This window comes from Accipiter gentilis, chromosome 10 (assembly GCF_929443795.1).
Source record: "Accipiter gentilis chromosome 10, bAccGen1.1, whole genome shotgun sequence".
NCBI classification, from domain to species: domain Eukaryota; kingdom Metazoa; phylum Chordata; class Aves; order Accipitriformes; family Accipitridae; genus Astur; species Astur gentilis.
The window spans coordinates 15,532,150-15,546,271 of NC_064889.1; the positions used below are offsets into that span (position 1 = coordinate 15,532,150).

General features: G+C 39.5%; 1 protein-coding gene across 5 annotated transcripts in view; it reads left to right on the top strand.

Moving 5' to 3' along the window:
• The window catches only part of SH3GL3 (SH3 domain containing GRB2 like 3, endophilin A3), a 58,195-nt gene extending 45,868 nt beyond the window's left edge, over positions 1 to 12,327 (top strand). For 4 of the 5 annotated variants that reach the window (XM_049812207.1, XM_049812209.1, XM_049812208.1 and 1 more), the window contains 4 exons: positions 1,099 to 1,257; positions 4,111 to 4,214; positions 5,433 to 5,560; positions 11,524 to 12,327. In XM_049812207.1, the coding sequence (XP_049668164.1) occupies positions 1,099 to 1,257; positions 4,111 to 4,214; positions 5,433 to 5,560; positions 11,524 to 11,729 (597 nt within the window). In that variant the 3' untranslated portion in view covers positions 11,730 to 12,327. Of the gene's footprint in view, positions 1 to 1,098; positions 1,258 to 4,110; positions 4,215 to 5,432; positions 5,561 to 5,785; positions 6,452 to 11,523 lie in introns of those variants that run through there. The other variant, XM_049812210.1, reaches the window with a different exon arrangement.
• Positions 12,328 to 14,122: the final 1,795 nt, after the last annotated feature.

Below are 14,122 nucleotides of genomic sequence, written 5' to 3' on the forward strand. Positions count from 1 at the left end.
GTGTTTTTCTGCAACTGATTATCCTATCTTGCCATGTCTGTCAGCCTATGGAGGATGAATACAACTGCTGAAAAAGGCTATTGAGGGCAATCACAGAATGATCTGAAAAGTGCCATAAAATGTTGAAGTGCCATAAAATGTTGAAGCGCCATAAAATGTTGAAGCGCCATATGCCACTATAGGAAAAATATAGGAAGCTGAGGAACACAGTTTTAACCTTTAGAGTTAAGTTTTTCAGTGCTTTTGTTTACAATGTGACAATTCAAAGAAAGCCAAGCAGTCTTTGTCTGAGTCTGTTGGTTCCAACAGACTTGGGTAATAAGCAAGTTAAAACCCTGATGAAATGCAGAAATGAACATTATTTTATTTATTTACACATAAATGGATGTGCAAAGCATAGCAAAAATAGTAATAATGTCTTGATGTCTGTAGCTGTCTCCTATGATACATAACCGTTTTCAGTTCTAGTTCTTCTGAACTGATGAAAAGAAATTGTTTGACATTAGCTTTAATGAGTGTTTTGTACTGTCACTTTGAGTCCATTCTGTAAGTCTGTCAGTCCCATGATTTTTGGCAACAGAAAAGCTTGTGTTGTTATATCAGATAGAAGTGTCGGCACCTAACAAACGAAAGCAAGAATACAAGATTTGTAGGAGCACTGCTTATGGAATGAGAGGGGAAAATAACCCTTTAACTTTTAGCTGTCATGTTGCAAATAATTCAAGAGGTAAAATTAAATTATATGTAGAATATGGAGACACACGTTGAGATTGGATCCTGCTTCTCATTTAGACAATGTGACATGTTGTACATTTAGTGAAGTCCATTAGTTGCATGCCTAAGTTTAGCAAATCAAGATATAGCCAATTCCCCAAGTGTTAACAAATGGCTGTTTATTTAAAACTTCATTCATGTATACAGTCCTAGACTTCCCTGATGCTGCCTTAGGTCAAAGGGATGGACTGGATAATCTGAGCCTTGTGTTTCTTCGATTCTGCATATATTTGCATCCATAACTGAAATTTCTGAAATCACGTGTTTGTGAAATCACGTGCATGTCCTGTTTGGACCTTCTCATAAATGTTCTGTCTTATTTAGCATCATTTGAAGAAACTAGAAGGACGCCGTTTGGATTATGATTATAAAAAGAAGCGTTTTGGAAAGATACCAGATGAAGAAGTTAAACAAGCAGTAGAAAAATTTGAAGAGTCAAAGGAACTGGCTGAAAGAAGCATGTTCAATTTCTTAGAAAATGATGTAAGTCTGTCCTGCATTTTTGTTTGCTGCAGTACATCCAGGAGGGCAATGTGTGTGGGATTGGATAAAGCCTGTCCCATCCTTCATAGGAGGTAAGGTCTGAAAGCAGAAAGTGTGCCTCTTTCCTCTTTTAATCTCCTGTCAGTGAGGAACATAATGCACAGCAGTAAATGGGAGAACTCAAGAATTCAGGAATTTGTTCTGGAGACACAGTGGCTCAGACAAAATTGTCACAGAGGTCTTAAGTAGTTTTATAATCTTTGAGCAATGAACTACCTGAGAGTAGAATGCAGTTTGATCAGCAGGAGGGAGAAGGTTGGAAGATTAAACATAGTCATAGACCTGCTGCTGAAACTATGAGCAAGGGTATGTACCCTTCGCTTTCTGAATTATAGCTCACTTGTAGTCAAAACTTTGCTGCTGATTTGAAGTCTCTGAATGATTTTACCTCTGAAAATCATGATTATTACTATTTGGCTCTGAAAATTACTCCATAGGGTTTGTTTGTGGCTTGGGCTTAAGTACCTGGACTTTGGCTCAGAGTCCAAATCCATCATGAAATTATGTCTAAATAAGGAGCAGCTGTGGTCATGCAGGATAATCCTCTCTTCTGTCCACACACAGAGGAATAGCAGGATGTGCTTTCTCCCATGTAATCATGGAATTGTAGGAAAAGAGAACTGGACCTATTTGGGCCTATTCCAAAGCTTTCTCTTCTGTAGATGCAGCATTACAGAAAAACACACTTAGAAAGTTAGAAGTGTGCTCTCTTCTGTGAGCAAACTGCAATGAGGAGAAGCCGTTAAGTAGGAATATTGAACTGCAAGCAACTTCTCCCTCTATGCACACCCATGTAATGGCCAGTTATAAACTAGCCTGCAGCTCCTAAATTCTGAGTGGGACACATTTGTTAGAAGAGTGTATAAGTCAGTAAGCCTGTTGCTGTTTTACCAGTGCAAGTTGTATGAGGGCAGCAAAAAAAGTAATGTCCTCTTATCAACAGTTTCAGCACACTTCCACTGTAGGCTCTACCAGTTGCCTGGTTGCAGTGTCTGTGTTTTATAATTCTGCCTGGCATAAGCAGCTGAGAAATGTTTCACATAATGATTATCATTAGTTGAAGCACCAAACTGAGGATTGAAAACAGTACATGGATTAAAAGGGGTTAGCTGAGCCACTGGAGAACCGATGAGTTATACGTTCTAGTATAACTAATTCTGCCTCTGGGAGGGGGTGAACTGGATGTCCCTTTGAGGTTTTTTCCATACCCACTTCCTGTTGTTTCTGTTTAAAGAATACTCTGTACTCCTTGTCTTCCATTTTCTGTGCTGAGCCAGTCTGTCTGTCCTCCTCAAACTTCTCCTTACAGCCTTGTTGTCTAATCCTAGACTGTCTCACCGGGTTTGCAGAGATCTGAACTGTAATCGCTTCCTTCCGATCCTTTTCAATTCCCCAAATGTCTCCCTTTCTTGGTCTCCTTGCCCTGCAATCTCTGTTCTCCGAACTCTGATTCCCAGTCATCTTGGCAGGTGCCTTTGCCAGGCTTAGTCCTGATCCACATCTCTTTCTCAGGTTTTTGCACAGCTAGTTCCAGACCTCCCACGTAGACACTGTTGCATGCACTCCTTATCGGATCCATCTTCCTGCCTTTCCCACTCAGCCAGTCCCAGGCTCCTCTTGCTAAGTGGCTTTTAGTCTCACAAGTTTCTCTGGCTCTTTCCCAGTCTCTCTTCTACTAATCCACAATTCTGTATCCCTCCTGGCTTTTAGTCATGTTGTTTGGACAGTCTTTGTCTATCCATTTTCTCTGACGACCTTATCCAAACCCCAGGCACTTTGTGTGTTTTCCTCAGGTGGTTTACATTACTCTCTTCTGACTGTGATGGAATTCTATCAGCTGTTGATTTGGTTCTGTGCATTTCATTTCTGTATGCTATGTGACAATGTTTGGCTCTCTTGGAGTCCCGGCGGAATTGCTAATATTTTTAACTGAGTAAAAGCAGACAAAGTAGAGCACAAAATTGCCATGGGTCCATAAAACATTTGCAGAAAGCTTACTTGGATATCTTCTTGTGATCCGATGTCTGAAGACATCATGATGGAATGGAAACATGTCAGACTTCTTGGGGTCTGTCTTAATGTTGTCTTAAAGGAAGAGGACAAATAAATACCTGTTACTGCTCCATCCCCAGTACAGCTTGAACTTTTCAGTTTGTGTTAGGGGCATGACATTATTTGTTACCTCATGAATAAAAATATTCTGATTTTTCTTTCTTCTTCACATTCTCCCTTTCCTCAGCATTCATATTTTTGAGTGATTGGCTGATACTTTTTAAATCCAAGTAGATAAATCATGTTTCATTTATTGGTTTATAAATGCTGCCATCTAGTGAGGTAAGTCCAGATCATTTCAGAACTGTAGTTTGTAAACACTGTTAATAAACATTAATGAGTCTGAGTCATAAGAGCTGTCACAGTGTAATTTCTAGCAACATTGCTGATCAGAAAAGCCCCACTTTCACCTGCTAAGGGGTCATGTCCTTTTGAATGTTTCCAGCTTGGGTGTTGACAGACAGCTGGCTTGGAAGTTGAAAGCAGAAGGGATTTGCACATTGTGAGAGGAAATAACTCAAGGACCCAGCCCTGAGTTAGCAAACTAGAAGTTACACCTCAGTTTTGTTCAGCTTCCAACTGGCAATTTCTTTGATAGAATCACAATGCTCTTTTTCAGTAGCCTCCACAAGGTATCATGGTCTTTTGAGATACCAGGTCTATTTTGAATGATTTGTTTGTTTATCCTTCAGCTGAATGTACTGCAGGCTCCTTACAACTATTTACCTCTCTATATTTCAGGTAGAACAAGTTAGCCAGTTGGCTGTGTTTGTAGAAGCAGCACTAGATTACCATAAACAATCCACAGAAATTTTGGAGGATCTGCAGAGCAAGCTGCAAAACCGGTAAGACTGAACCCATCAGAAGATTTTCAACCTCTTTTTGCAGCTGAGGTTCATGAATGTGAAAAGTCACTGAAGCAACAGATCTTGTAGTACCATCTCACAGATGCACATGTGCCGTGCTCTGTGCCTTGGTGGACTTCATTGCTTTAAACCATTGCCACCTGGCAACTTCTTGCAGTGCTGTGAGCCTTTAATGTAATGCAGGGTCTGCCCAGAAAGCTTTGAGTGTGTGCAGAATCTCTCACTCACATCTGTAGAGGTTAATCAGGACAGCCTCTGTTTGTTTGTAGGTCTCTTTAAACTTACATACTTGTGAGTTGTGTTTTGGAGGCTTTGCTGAGAAGTTGGCCTATTTTCCTTGAGAGTGAGGGGTATATCAAAATTCTGCAGCAGAGTAAGGAAATAGCCAGCTGGCTAGGAACACAGTTGTGGTGTAATGCACTTATGAAAGGCCCAGATACTTTGTGTCACCCTAATAGAAGAAAAAAATGCTGCTGTCATTAATTTGTTATATGTTGCTCAGAGAACCAGCAGAGGACAGGAGACCTAAATGACTTGAGTGTCACCATAGCGTAGGCTAACATTACAGTCACAAAGTTGAGACAACTGGGGCTTTCCTGAGATCAGGGTGGACATGGTGGCTGTGAGTATTAGCATAGGGGTAGTTGTTGTCTGTAGACACCCTGCACCATCCCAGCTGGAGGGGCCAGTGAGACAAGGAGGTCTCAGCCGGGCCATAGTCACATACAGGAAGAGGCATTGAGACAGTTGTGCTGACCAAATGGTTGTTTCCCATTTTCTCTAATAAAAAGGCAATGTGTGAGATGCAGTCTCTGGGCCTCTGTCCTGGCTGGGTTTCTGCATATGTCATTTGCAGTTGAGCTTTCCAGAGAGCTCATTCCTGGGACTTCTGCTGAACTCAGTGGCAGCTGTGGATGCTCATCAATTCTCAAACTCAGGCTGTTAAGCTTTATGCCTCTGTCAGCAGGACCAAAGCATTAAATAAAACAGGGACTTGCTGAAATTGAAATACTGCATGAGAACTGAGCAGCTCTTAGTGAATAAACCTGCCCCCCACCCTGTAAAAAAAGAAGCCTAAAACCAAAACCAGTAGAAGGTTTTTTTCCCCACCGTTCAAACACCTAAGCACTGAACCTGAGTGTAAGCTCTGTAAGTATTTCTTCCTTCGATCTCTTGCCACTCTTCTCTGTGTTCCAGAATAAATGTAGCATCTAGTCGGCCTAAACGTGAATTTAAGCCAAAGCCTGTAATAACTACAACTCTGGAAATTGGTGATAATCAGCAGCACAATGGGATTGCCTATAGTTCTTCCATAAAATCATCAGGTAAGTCTATGGCCACAGAATTAACAAGTCTATAGATGTTTTGCCAGGTTGTTGCTTGAGGTATTCCTTGTACCATGAGAACAATGGATCCATGAGGCATCAGTATCCATGCATCAGACTCCAGTTTGTTTCCCAGATTAGGAAATGGAACTGTGAAACAGGGTTCCTCTCAACAGTTTCTTGCCCATCTGAAATTTAGGTGTGGCATTCTGCTTGGTCTTTTAGGTTCCCTGTATTGCCACTGAGGGTGGGAGGAGAGAGAGGGAGAGGCACTTGCAGAAAACAGTTCATTTCTTGCAAAGACAGATGCCTAAGGTGGGTGTGTTCGTTCACTGTCTGGAATATCTCCAGATGCTAGTTTCTCTCCACAGTCTGAGACCATAAATGATCAGGCCAGGATTTTAAGTATTAGACATGTAAAATTCAGAGAGATGACTCCTACCCTTATTGATTTTATTAACATATTTTACTTTACTGTCCCCTAAAGTATGCATCAAAGTGTGTGCATTTATGAACTGATGTACTTAAGCACCTATTGATGTGGGAGTAGGATCCCTTCCTTTGACTAGGCCCTGATTCCACAAAAAACATCAATTGTTGAAAGCCCTTGAAAGTTGTGTGAATGGTAATAATTAGTAAGGTTACATGACTGATTGAAATAGCTTTTCCTCATCTCATGAATAAAATTATTTTCCCTATCTCCTTAATGGCTACAGTGTATCATGAGAGAAGATCAATTAAAAAAAAAAAAAGTCACAAAAGACAACAATATCCAAAGAAAAGAGAATGAAGAAGCTAAATTTTTCCATAAACGTTATTTGTAAGGAAAATAGAGGGGAAGCAGTGAGCCAAAGGTTACTTTCTCTACTTGGCATAGTACCTAGGATCTTTTTCTAAAGCTTTTTTCTTTTTACTTTTTTTTTCTTCACTCCAATTTCTTCCTCCCTCCAGTCTTGTTGCTTTTTAAAGGTTGTTGGGAGAGAAATGAGAGAACTAAAGGCAAAAGAATAAAGCTTGGAGCTGTAACTTCATGCTCCTTCTGATGTCTCTCTAATTTCCTTGCACTCTGCTACAAGATGAAGCTATTATACAATCCATACTGAAGGGGATTTGCAGCAGTTTGGCAGCATAAATCCACCTGGCAAAACCTTACTCATTTATTTGTTTCTTTGGTGCTTTAAGCTGTTTGAGGGTGTGTTAGTGAAGCTCCCCATGCTGCCCAAATGTTAAGAGCGGTTTTTGTGTTGCTGTCAAATGTGGGATTGAGGGACACAAGCCCCTCTTTGCACACTCCTCTCAATTCAGACCACTGGTTCCCAAGATATGTGATTACAAGGACACATTTCATTCAAAGCACTGGGGATGTTTGCAGCAATCAATAACTTCCTAGTTATTTTCACAGCACATCTGGATGAAAGTAGCAAAACCATAGCAACCTTTATTAAAAATTCCGCATAAAATTTCTAGGCCCCTATCAATTACTTATCAAGTTATGTAGGCTTTATTTTTTCTGCTTTGCATGTGCAGTGGAGAAAGGAGATTCGGATTCAGCATTTGTATATAAACTAGTGTGTCAAATCAGAGTTTCAAACTATATTATAGTGGTTTATCATTGCCATGAAGCAGTTGATCCAAGATGTCCTTTAAGGGTAATCAATTCTGCCTTGGGGAGAAAGACAGACTAGATGACTTCTCAAGGTTGCTTCCAGCCCACTTAGTTAAAGAAAAATCCTGGCTTTAATGAGCTGAAATTCAGTGAATAAACTGAAAAAGAAATGACCACTGATCACTAAGATAAGGAAGGAGTGAGCCACTTCCATTTATTGATTCCATTCATGGACTATTGCATCAACTGTTTGCATATCACTAAATGATGGGGTTTCACTTGATTTGCTCACTCAGTGCTGTCAAAATGGAAAAGAAATAAAACAATAATGAAAGAGATGAAAAGGAGAAATGGGATGTATGTAATAATTGTTGCTATGCTTAGTGTTGCTAATAGGTCAGAAAGACCATGTATCATGGTTTTTATATCCTGAAGAAGCTGTGGGTGCTGTGCTTACCACCCCAGCAGGTATAATCATCATTGAAATCATTGTTCATTCTCCTTTCTTTTCCTGTTCATACTCAAAAGTTATCCATATGGATTTCTGTGGAGCTGTGGTGGGGTCAATATGCCTTGCTTGTGAATGGGGAAACCTTTCTGTTCCTGTTTAAAACCAGAATCATGAAACAGATTTAATTTATGGTCTGTGATTTAGAAATGTGAACCAGGCTGCTCTAAGCAAAACTGCGAAATGTTTTAAGATCTCCATGTGATAAGGGGGATAGCATCATGATCGCCATCTTTCTTTTTGTTTAGAAAACTGACCTCTTCATCCTACACAAACAAGCACTTTTATGCTTAATTTCCCCTGTTTAGACCCTATCAAAATGCAGACCTTTAATTTCTCTGATACTGTCACTCAAGGTAAGTAGCATCTTAGTGTCCAGCGAACCCATGCAAATGAACAGGACAGTTCAAAGCTGTGATACCTTCAGCACAACAACCAGTTCGGAGTGTTGAAATGGCTTTTCCTGTGTTTCACCATAGCTTTTCAAGTTAAGTATCAGCTTCTTGGAGCAGAAATAGTATTTTCCTTTGTACGGTCCCTAACATGTGGGCATTATTTATTACTAATGACTTGCACACATTTGCAGGGCTAGATTCACAGAAACCTAATTCTGATGTTGTGAATTATTTAGCTGCTTTGATTAAGCACAGATGACAATATTTTTGTTCTATTTCATTGTTATCCTCATTAATCAGCTGTGGCTATGAGCATCATCTGGCTCATTTTAGAACTCTCTTTAAATGCTGTATTACATCATGCCTTTCATTCTTTTTGTTTGTCAGGTATGACTATGATATGAAATAAATGGATCTGGTTGGCATGTGCTGGAATTTAACATAAGCATCTAAGTGTTTACTCACTTCAGCTGTGAGAGAGACTTGGATTAATTATCTTAGCAAGCTTCCAGTTTGTGATTATTAAAGTATAATTTTGCTACCATATGTATATAACATGGTATAGAAGAGAGAGTAGATGCAGGTACAAGCAGTAACTCCCTTTGGGGTAAAGAAACAAACAAAACCAACATTGAATGGCATTCTGGTTTTATCCTGTAACACTCCAGAAATCACAGATAGCTTCTTGCTTAACCTGTTTTTGTGCTGTCCAGGTTTGAGTGGTCTGGAGATTAATGACAAGTCATCTTTGAATGTGACAGTGAAGTGTGGCAGTTTACCTCCACGGCTGGAGAAATTAAGGAGGTGTGCATAGTGTTGCAAATTAAGATAAACCCTATTTGCAGAAAAAGAAAAGAAAAGTTAAATTTCTTTAGCTTAAATATCTGCAACAGGAAATTATGTGCAAGTATTTAATAGACAGGAAAAGGCTGGAATCATGTCACCATTTCTGTGATGTTAAACAGTGTGTGTTGCAGACTGTCAGGCAGTGCTGCCCCCATTACCTCTGTCAGGGAAGCTTTGTCTCATTGGATTATACAGTAGCAGCAGCTGCCTGACTCTAATGAAGACTTTGACTGATCCTACAGCCTGGAGTGAAACCGGTTGTACTGGCTGTGACCATTATTTAAAAATCTTTCCAGGCTGCCAGACATTTCTTTTCAGTTCTTTGGAGCTTAAAATGAACCAAATGTGATCCATCTCATATCAGGTACCTTACTGTCAGAAATTAACTGGCTTGCAATAATAAATTAGCCCCATCGGAGCAGCTGGTGAAAGCAAGGCACTTTGTCAATTATTCAGAGTGCTGCCTTTTGCTGTTGACAGTTCCAGTGAGCTGGTACCAGTTCTACCTTGGCAAAGACTGAAAATAACTTGGCTATTTTTGAACACAGTCAGTCCATTTTTGCTGGGAAACGGTGGCTCATCATCTTTTTTTCTGCTTGGACTGTTTCAGAAAAAATATGTCTAGAACCAATTCACCTGAATTGTTGTATTAGACTACCTGTAATTTACTTTACTTTGTTCTTGTAAAACTTTGTCGCTACCCCGTGCCTTCCACAGGCAGAGGACTAGTCTGGCATTGTTACAGCAACGTTCTGGGGAGGTTTGCTGAGGAGGATCTCTGTGTTGACAGCTCTCTCTCATTGTTATAAATAAAGGCTCTTTTCTGTTCTTATAAAGGATAAAACATACCCAGAAAATAGAAGAGTAATTCCTACTTCCCAGTTTTAACACCAAATATTACCCCCGATTGTATTATTGTCAATTAAAAAGATGCTTTCACCTGTTGTCCTTTACTGATCACCAGAGTAGTTGTCTGCTGGTTTACTTAAGAGACTTCTCCTAATTCCTTTTACTAGAAAATGCCTGAACAGTTTTCAATCATTTCCTACACGTTACCATGATTAGCAGATTAAAATGCATTTTTGCACGCATTTTTAACATCTTAGCTATTGTATCTGTATTGCATTACCAGTTGTGTGCAGATTTACCCAAACAAAAAAAAACTCAAGATGATTGCATAATTAGCATGTGTGATATAGCTGGGAGAGAGTCAAGACTAGAATATTTGAGAATTGTTGCAATGTTCCAAATAAGACAACCTGAATAACTTAGTATTTAAGAGATTTAACTGCTTTAATGGAAGTACTAGAGTGTTCTAGAGTTGTCAGGCTACAGTGTGTTTTACTACTGTTTATATGGCAGCAGCATGAAATCTTTTCTCCTATTCTTCCTTTATAAATATACATCAAATTACCAGACTTTTACTTGGATATGCTGTACATGTTTTTAAAAATCTGTTATGGCTGAACTTCAGTTGAACCTCTGGCTAGTCCTTGGCCACAGAGCTAATCTTTACAATTTGAACATTAGATTACATTTTATTAGAACCAGTTATTATTCATAAATATGAATGAATATATTACATATGTATCCATACCACAAATCCAAGCCAAATAACACCCCTTCCTGAGAATATCTTTTAAAAAGGTGACTGCATTTACAAGGTTAACTTCTTTTGCTAAGGGTGATTCTGTTTTGTACTTATTTATATTTACTTGCTTCCCTGTAAATGTATGTACTTACTATTATGTTTGCATATGGTACCATATTTTAAAAGAGTAATTTGGAATGAAGATGTTTATAGCAGGGCAAACAGCATAAGTCACAAGAACAGCCAGATACTGCATTAGAAAACTGTTTTCATCTGTAAAATAGTTTGACAGGCACCATTGTTCCTAGCATAACCTCTGCTTTAGTTCAGATGAGGGATGTGTACAACAAAGGATTTGAACACATGAACTTGGGGAGCAGTAAAGCGGAAATGACTGTCACTGCTCAAGTGAGGTGAGGGTGGAAGGAAGCCTTAACACAGGAGTGGCTGGAAGCCTTGCTCCTGCAAACGCACACGTAGCATAAACATCCAGGAGGCTGCCTCCAGGCTGTAAGTGTGCGTGTAGGACTGGCTGTGAGCCCCTGCCCTCTGATAGGTATTCGTGCAGTAGCAGTGTGCTGCAGTGCCATTTGTTTTAATGATTACTTGTCACTTCTCCCATCTACTCTTCTACTCCCTCAACTCCTACCGTCCAGTTCCTCTAGCCACCACCCCAAAGAGACCACACTGATTTTGACAACTGTGATTACTGAAACTATCAGTTTGAGGTAAACATCCTTTCAAAAGGGAAGGCAACTAGGAATGAAAATAGAGTAAGTAGCATCTGAACTTAAGGGAGAAACAGAATTATGCTTTAAACTAATTATCACTAGTATTATTTTTTTATATGTAGAAGCACCGGATGTTAGTGGGTGAAAGAAATGGAAAAACTGTTGGGAAGAATTCATGGCAGCATGGCTCTGGTTTTTGACCCATTGTTTTATGCTTGGTGGCTGATAGGATGCTGTGAAGCTCTCTCTATTAACATGGTGTGTTTTTTTCTGTCACTGGGGGCAGGTTCTTCAATGCACATGGATCAGCCTTGCTGCCAAGCTCTCTATGACTTTGAGCCAGAAAATGAAGGCGAGCTTGGGTTTAAGGAAGGGGACATCATAACTTTGACCAATCAGATTGATGAGAATTGGTATGAGGGGATGTTAAATGGAGAGTCTGGCTTCTTCCCCATTAATTATGTTGAAGTGATGGTTCCCTTGCCTCAGTGATTGTGTCATTCAAGCTGTGAACATGATTTCATGACTGAAATGGATTCACAAATGTTCTGTCAGTGTGGCATTCTGTGAAAGCCTTGCTATTTGACTGACTTACTGACTTTTGTATGCGTCTTTTTAAAATGTATTTATTTTATATTCAAAAAAATTTCACCTTCCCTGACTCATCAACCTGCAAAAAAACCCATACCCAGTTTTTTTGCTTTGTGCCTTGAAGATCACTGTATGAAGTGTTTACTGGTAGCTCACTGTTGCTCCAAAAATGCATTTCCTTGCTATTATTGTATGTGGATTTATTTTTTTTTTAATCTTGGGCTGCAATGATTTTACTATTGAAAACCATTTTTAAAAATACTGTAAGTAAGTGAAGCTAACTGTAACCAGTTCCTAAGTTACTGATGTCACTGAGCTCTCTTCATCCACCACACTGTAATTTATTGTGAGCAAGTTAATCCATATTTCGCATTGTATGTTGACAAAAGGCAAAGTGGTTGTTGTCAATAATATGATGTTGTTGTACTAAGTACAAGTTCTCAGCATTGAAATTCCTATAATTTACTGACCAAACTGAATAAATATTTCTGTGGGATAAGAACAGTTGTTGCTGCTTCTATTCCTATAGTTCTGGCATTTGTTTTTGAGCTGGAGGTCACTTGCTAAATTAAAAATGCATGAATAAAGCCAAAGTAGTAGTTTTATGACACCTCAGCCACCGGAATTTTAATAATCTTGCTCTCTCCCTACTGATTGTGTAGCCTTTATAATGTCTGTCAAAATTTTCTTCTAGCAGGAGGATAAGAGAAAAATTCCTTTGAACTAAGTACAAACTGATCCTAGCTCCATAGGGTTTGTATAGAACTCCACTGAGATAAATAGGTGAGTATCACTGCTGACTACTGCAAACAAATGAAAAGTCAATACACTTCTACTTTTTACATTTATATGAAAGGGGTGGATATGGAGAAAAAAAGAGAAGACTAAGTGGAAAGGGAACTTAACTAAGAATATGCAAAAAGAAGCTTCAAAATGAAGGACAGACAGACTCAGGCATGTTAAGCACTTAAAATGAAGACAGAATTAATTTGCTTTTCTGTTAGCCTTCTGCTTTGCTTAGTAAATGCAGATGTAGTAACGAACAAAAAAACTCAGCAGCCTCAGGGGAACATGTAATCTTTTGCCAGTTGCTCTCTGTACAAGACAGAGTGATGAGAGGGGAGCTGAACTCTTTATGGGCAAACTGGCTTGAACCCAGGTTCAGATGTTCAAGCTCTACTTGGTTCTGTAGTCCAGTTGAAACAGCCTTCCCTAGAGCAGCATTGTGGTTTAACCCCCGTGAGCAGCTAAGCACCACACAGCTGCTCACTCACTCCCCCCCAGGGGGATGGGGGAAAGAAATGGAAGGGTAAAAGTGAGAAAACTCATGGGCTGAGATAAAGACAGTTTAATAGTTAAAGCAAAAGCTGTGTGCGCAAGCAAACCAAAAAACGGATTTTATTCACTTCCCAGCAGCAGGCAAAACCAGCACAAGAGGAAAGAATTTCACGTGTATCACAGGTGCAGTAACTTTTCCATCTAAGAAGGATAAATAGCCTCTAACTGGCTCTCAAAACCATGGCTTTCTGATTTCTCGCATCTCTGGCCTCAGCTTGCACAATGGTTGTAAGTAGAGGGTTATTCTTTGCAGCTTTGGCTACTGCCTTCTACTTAGGGCACATAATCTCAGAATGTGGACTTGCTCATCTAAAGAAGAAAAGTCGTCAGCCCTTTTTGAAATTAATGGGCAAGTAGCTAGTAGTTATTAGAGCAGCAGCAGGGAAAGCAACTTGTCCTGATCTAGTTTTTCAATGAAAGTAGCTATGATGTTCTGAATATAAAAAGGTATGGGACAAGGTTCAAAGGTTTAAGTATTTGGGATTCACAGCTGCTTTTGCTTTTCCCCCAACTTTATCAGAGGTCTCACCAGTCATACCTTTCCATAGCAGGCAAGAAAAGAGGCACTGAAATCTTTCAGCTCACCAGAATTCCCTAGAGGAAAGAATTGCATATGCACATGTGTGCATACACACACACAGATATATACATAAAGGTTTGAATTCTCAATATACTTTGCAGTAGGCAGTTGCCATTTAGTATAGAGCTCCTAGTCAGGTGCAGTAGATGTCTCATCTACCAGAAGTAGCTGTTGCAAAAGTTGTGAGTTAAAAGCCAGTCAAGAGAGCTAAACTGTTACTGATTAGGGCAAAGTATAGAGAGAGGTCATAGGAAACCAACCCAACCATCTTTAATGTTTGCTACCAGAAAGACAATTTGCACAATAGGATCTGTTGCACATCAAAGAGTCAATTAATATGTGCCTTTTTAAGATTGTATGCTAAGAACAAGTTTAA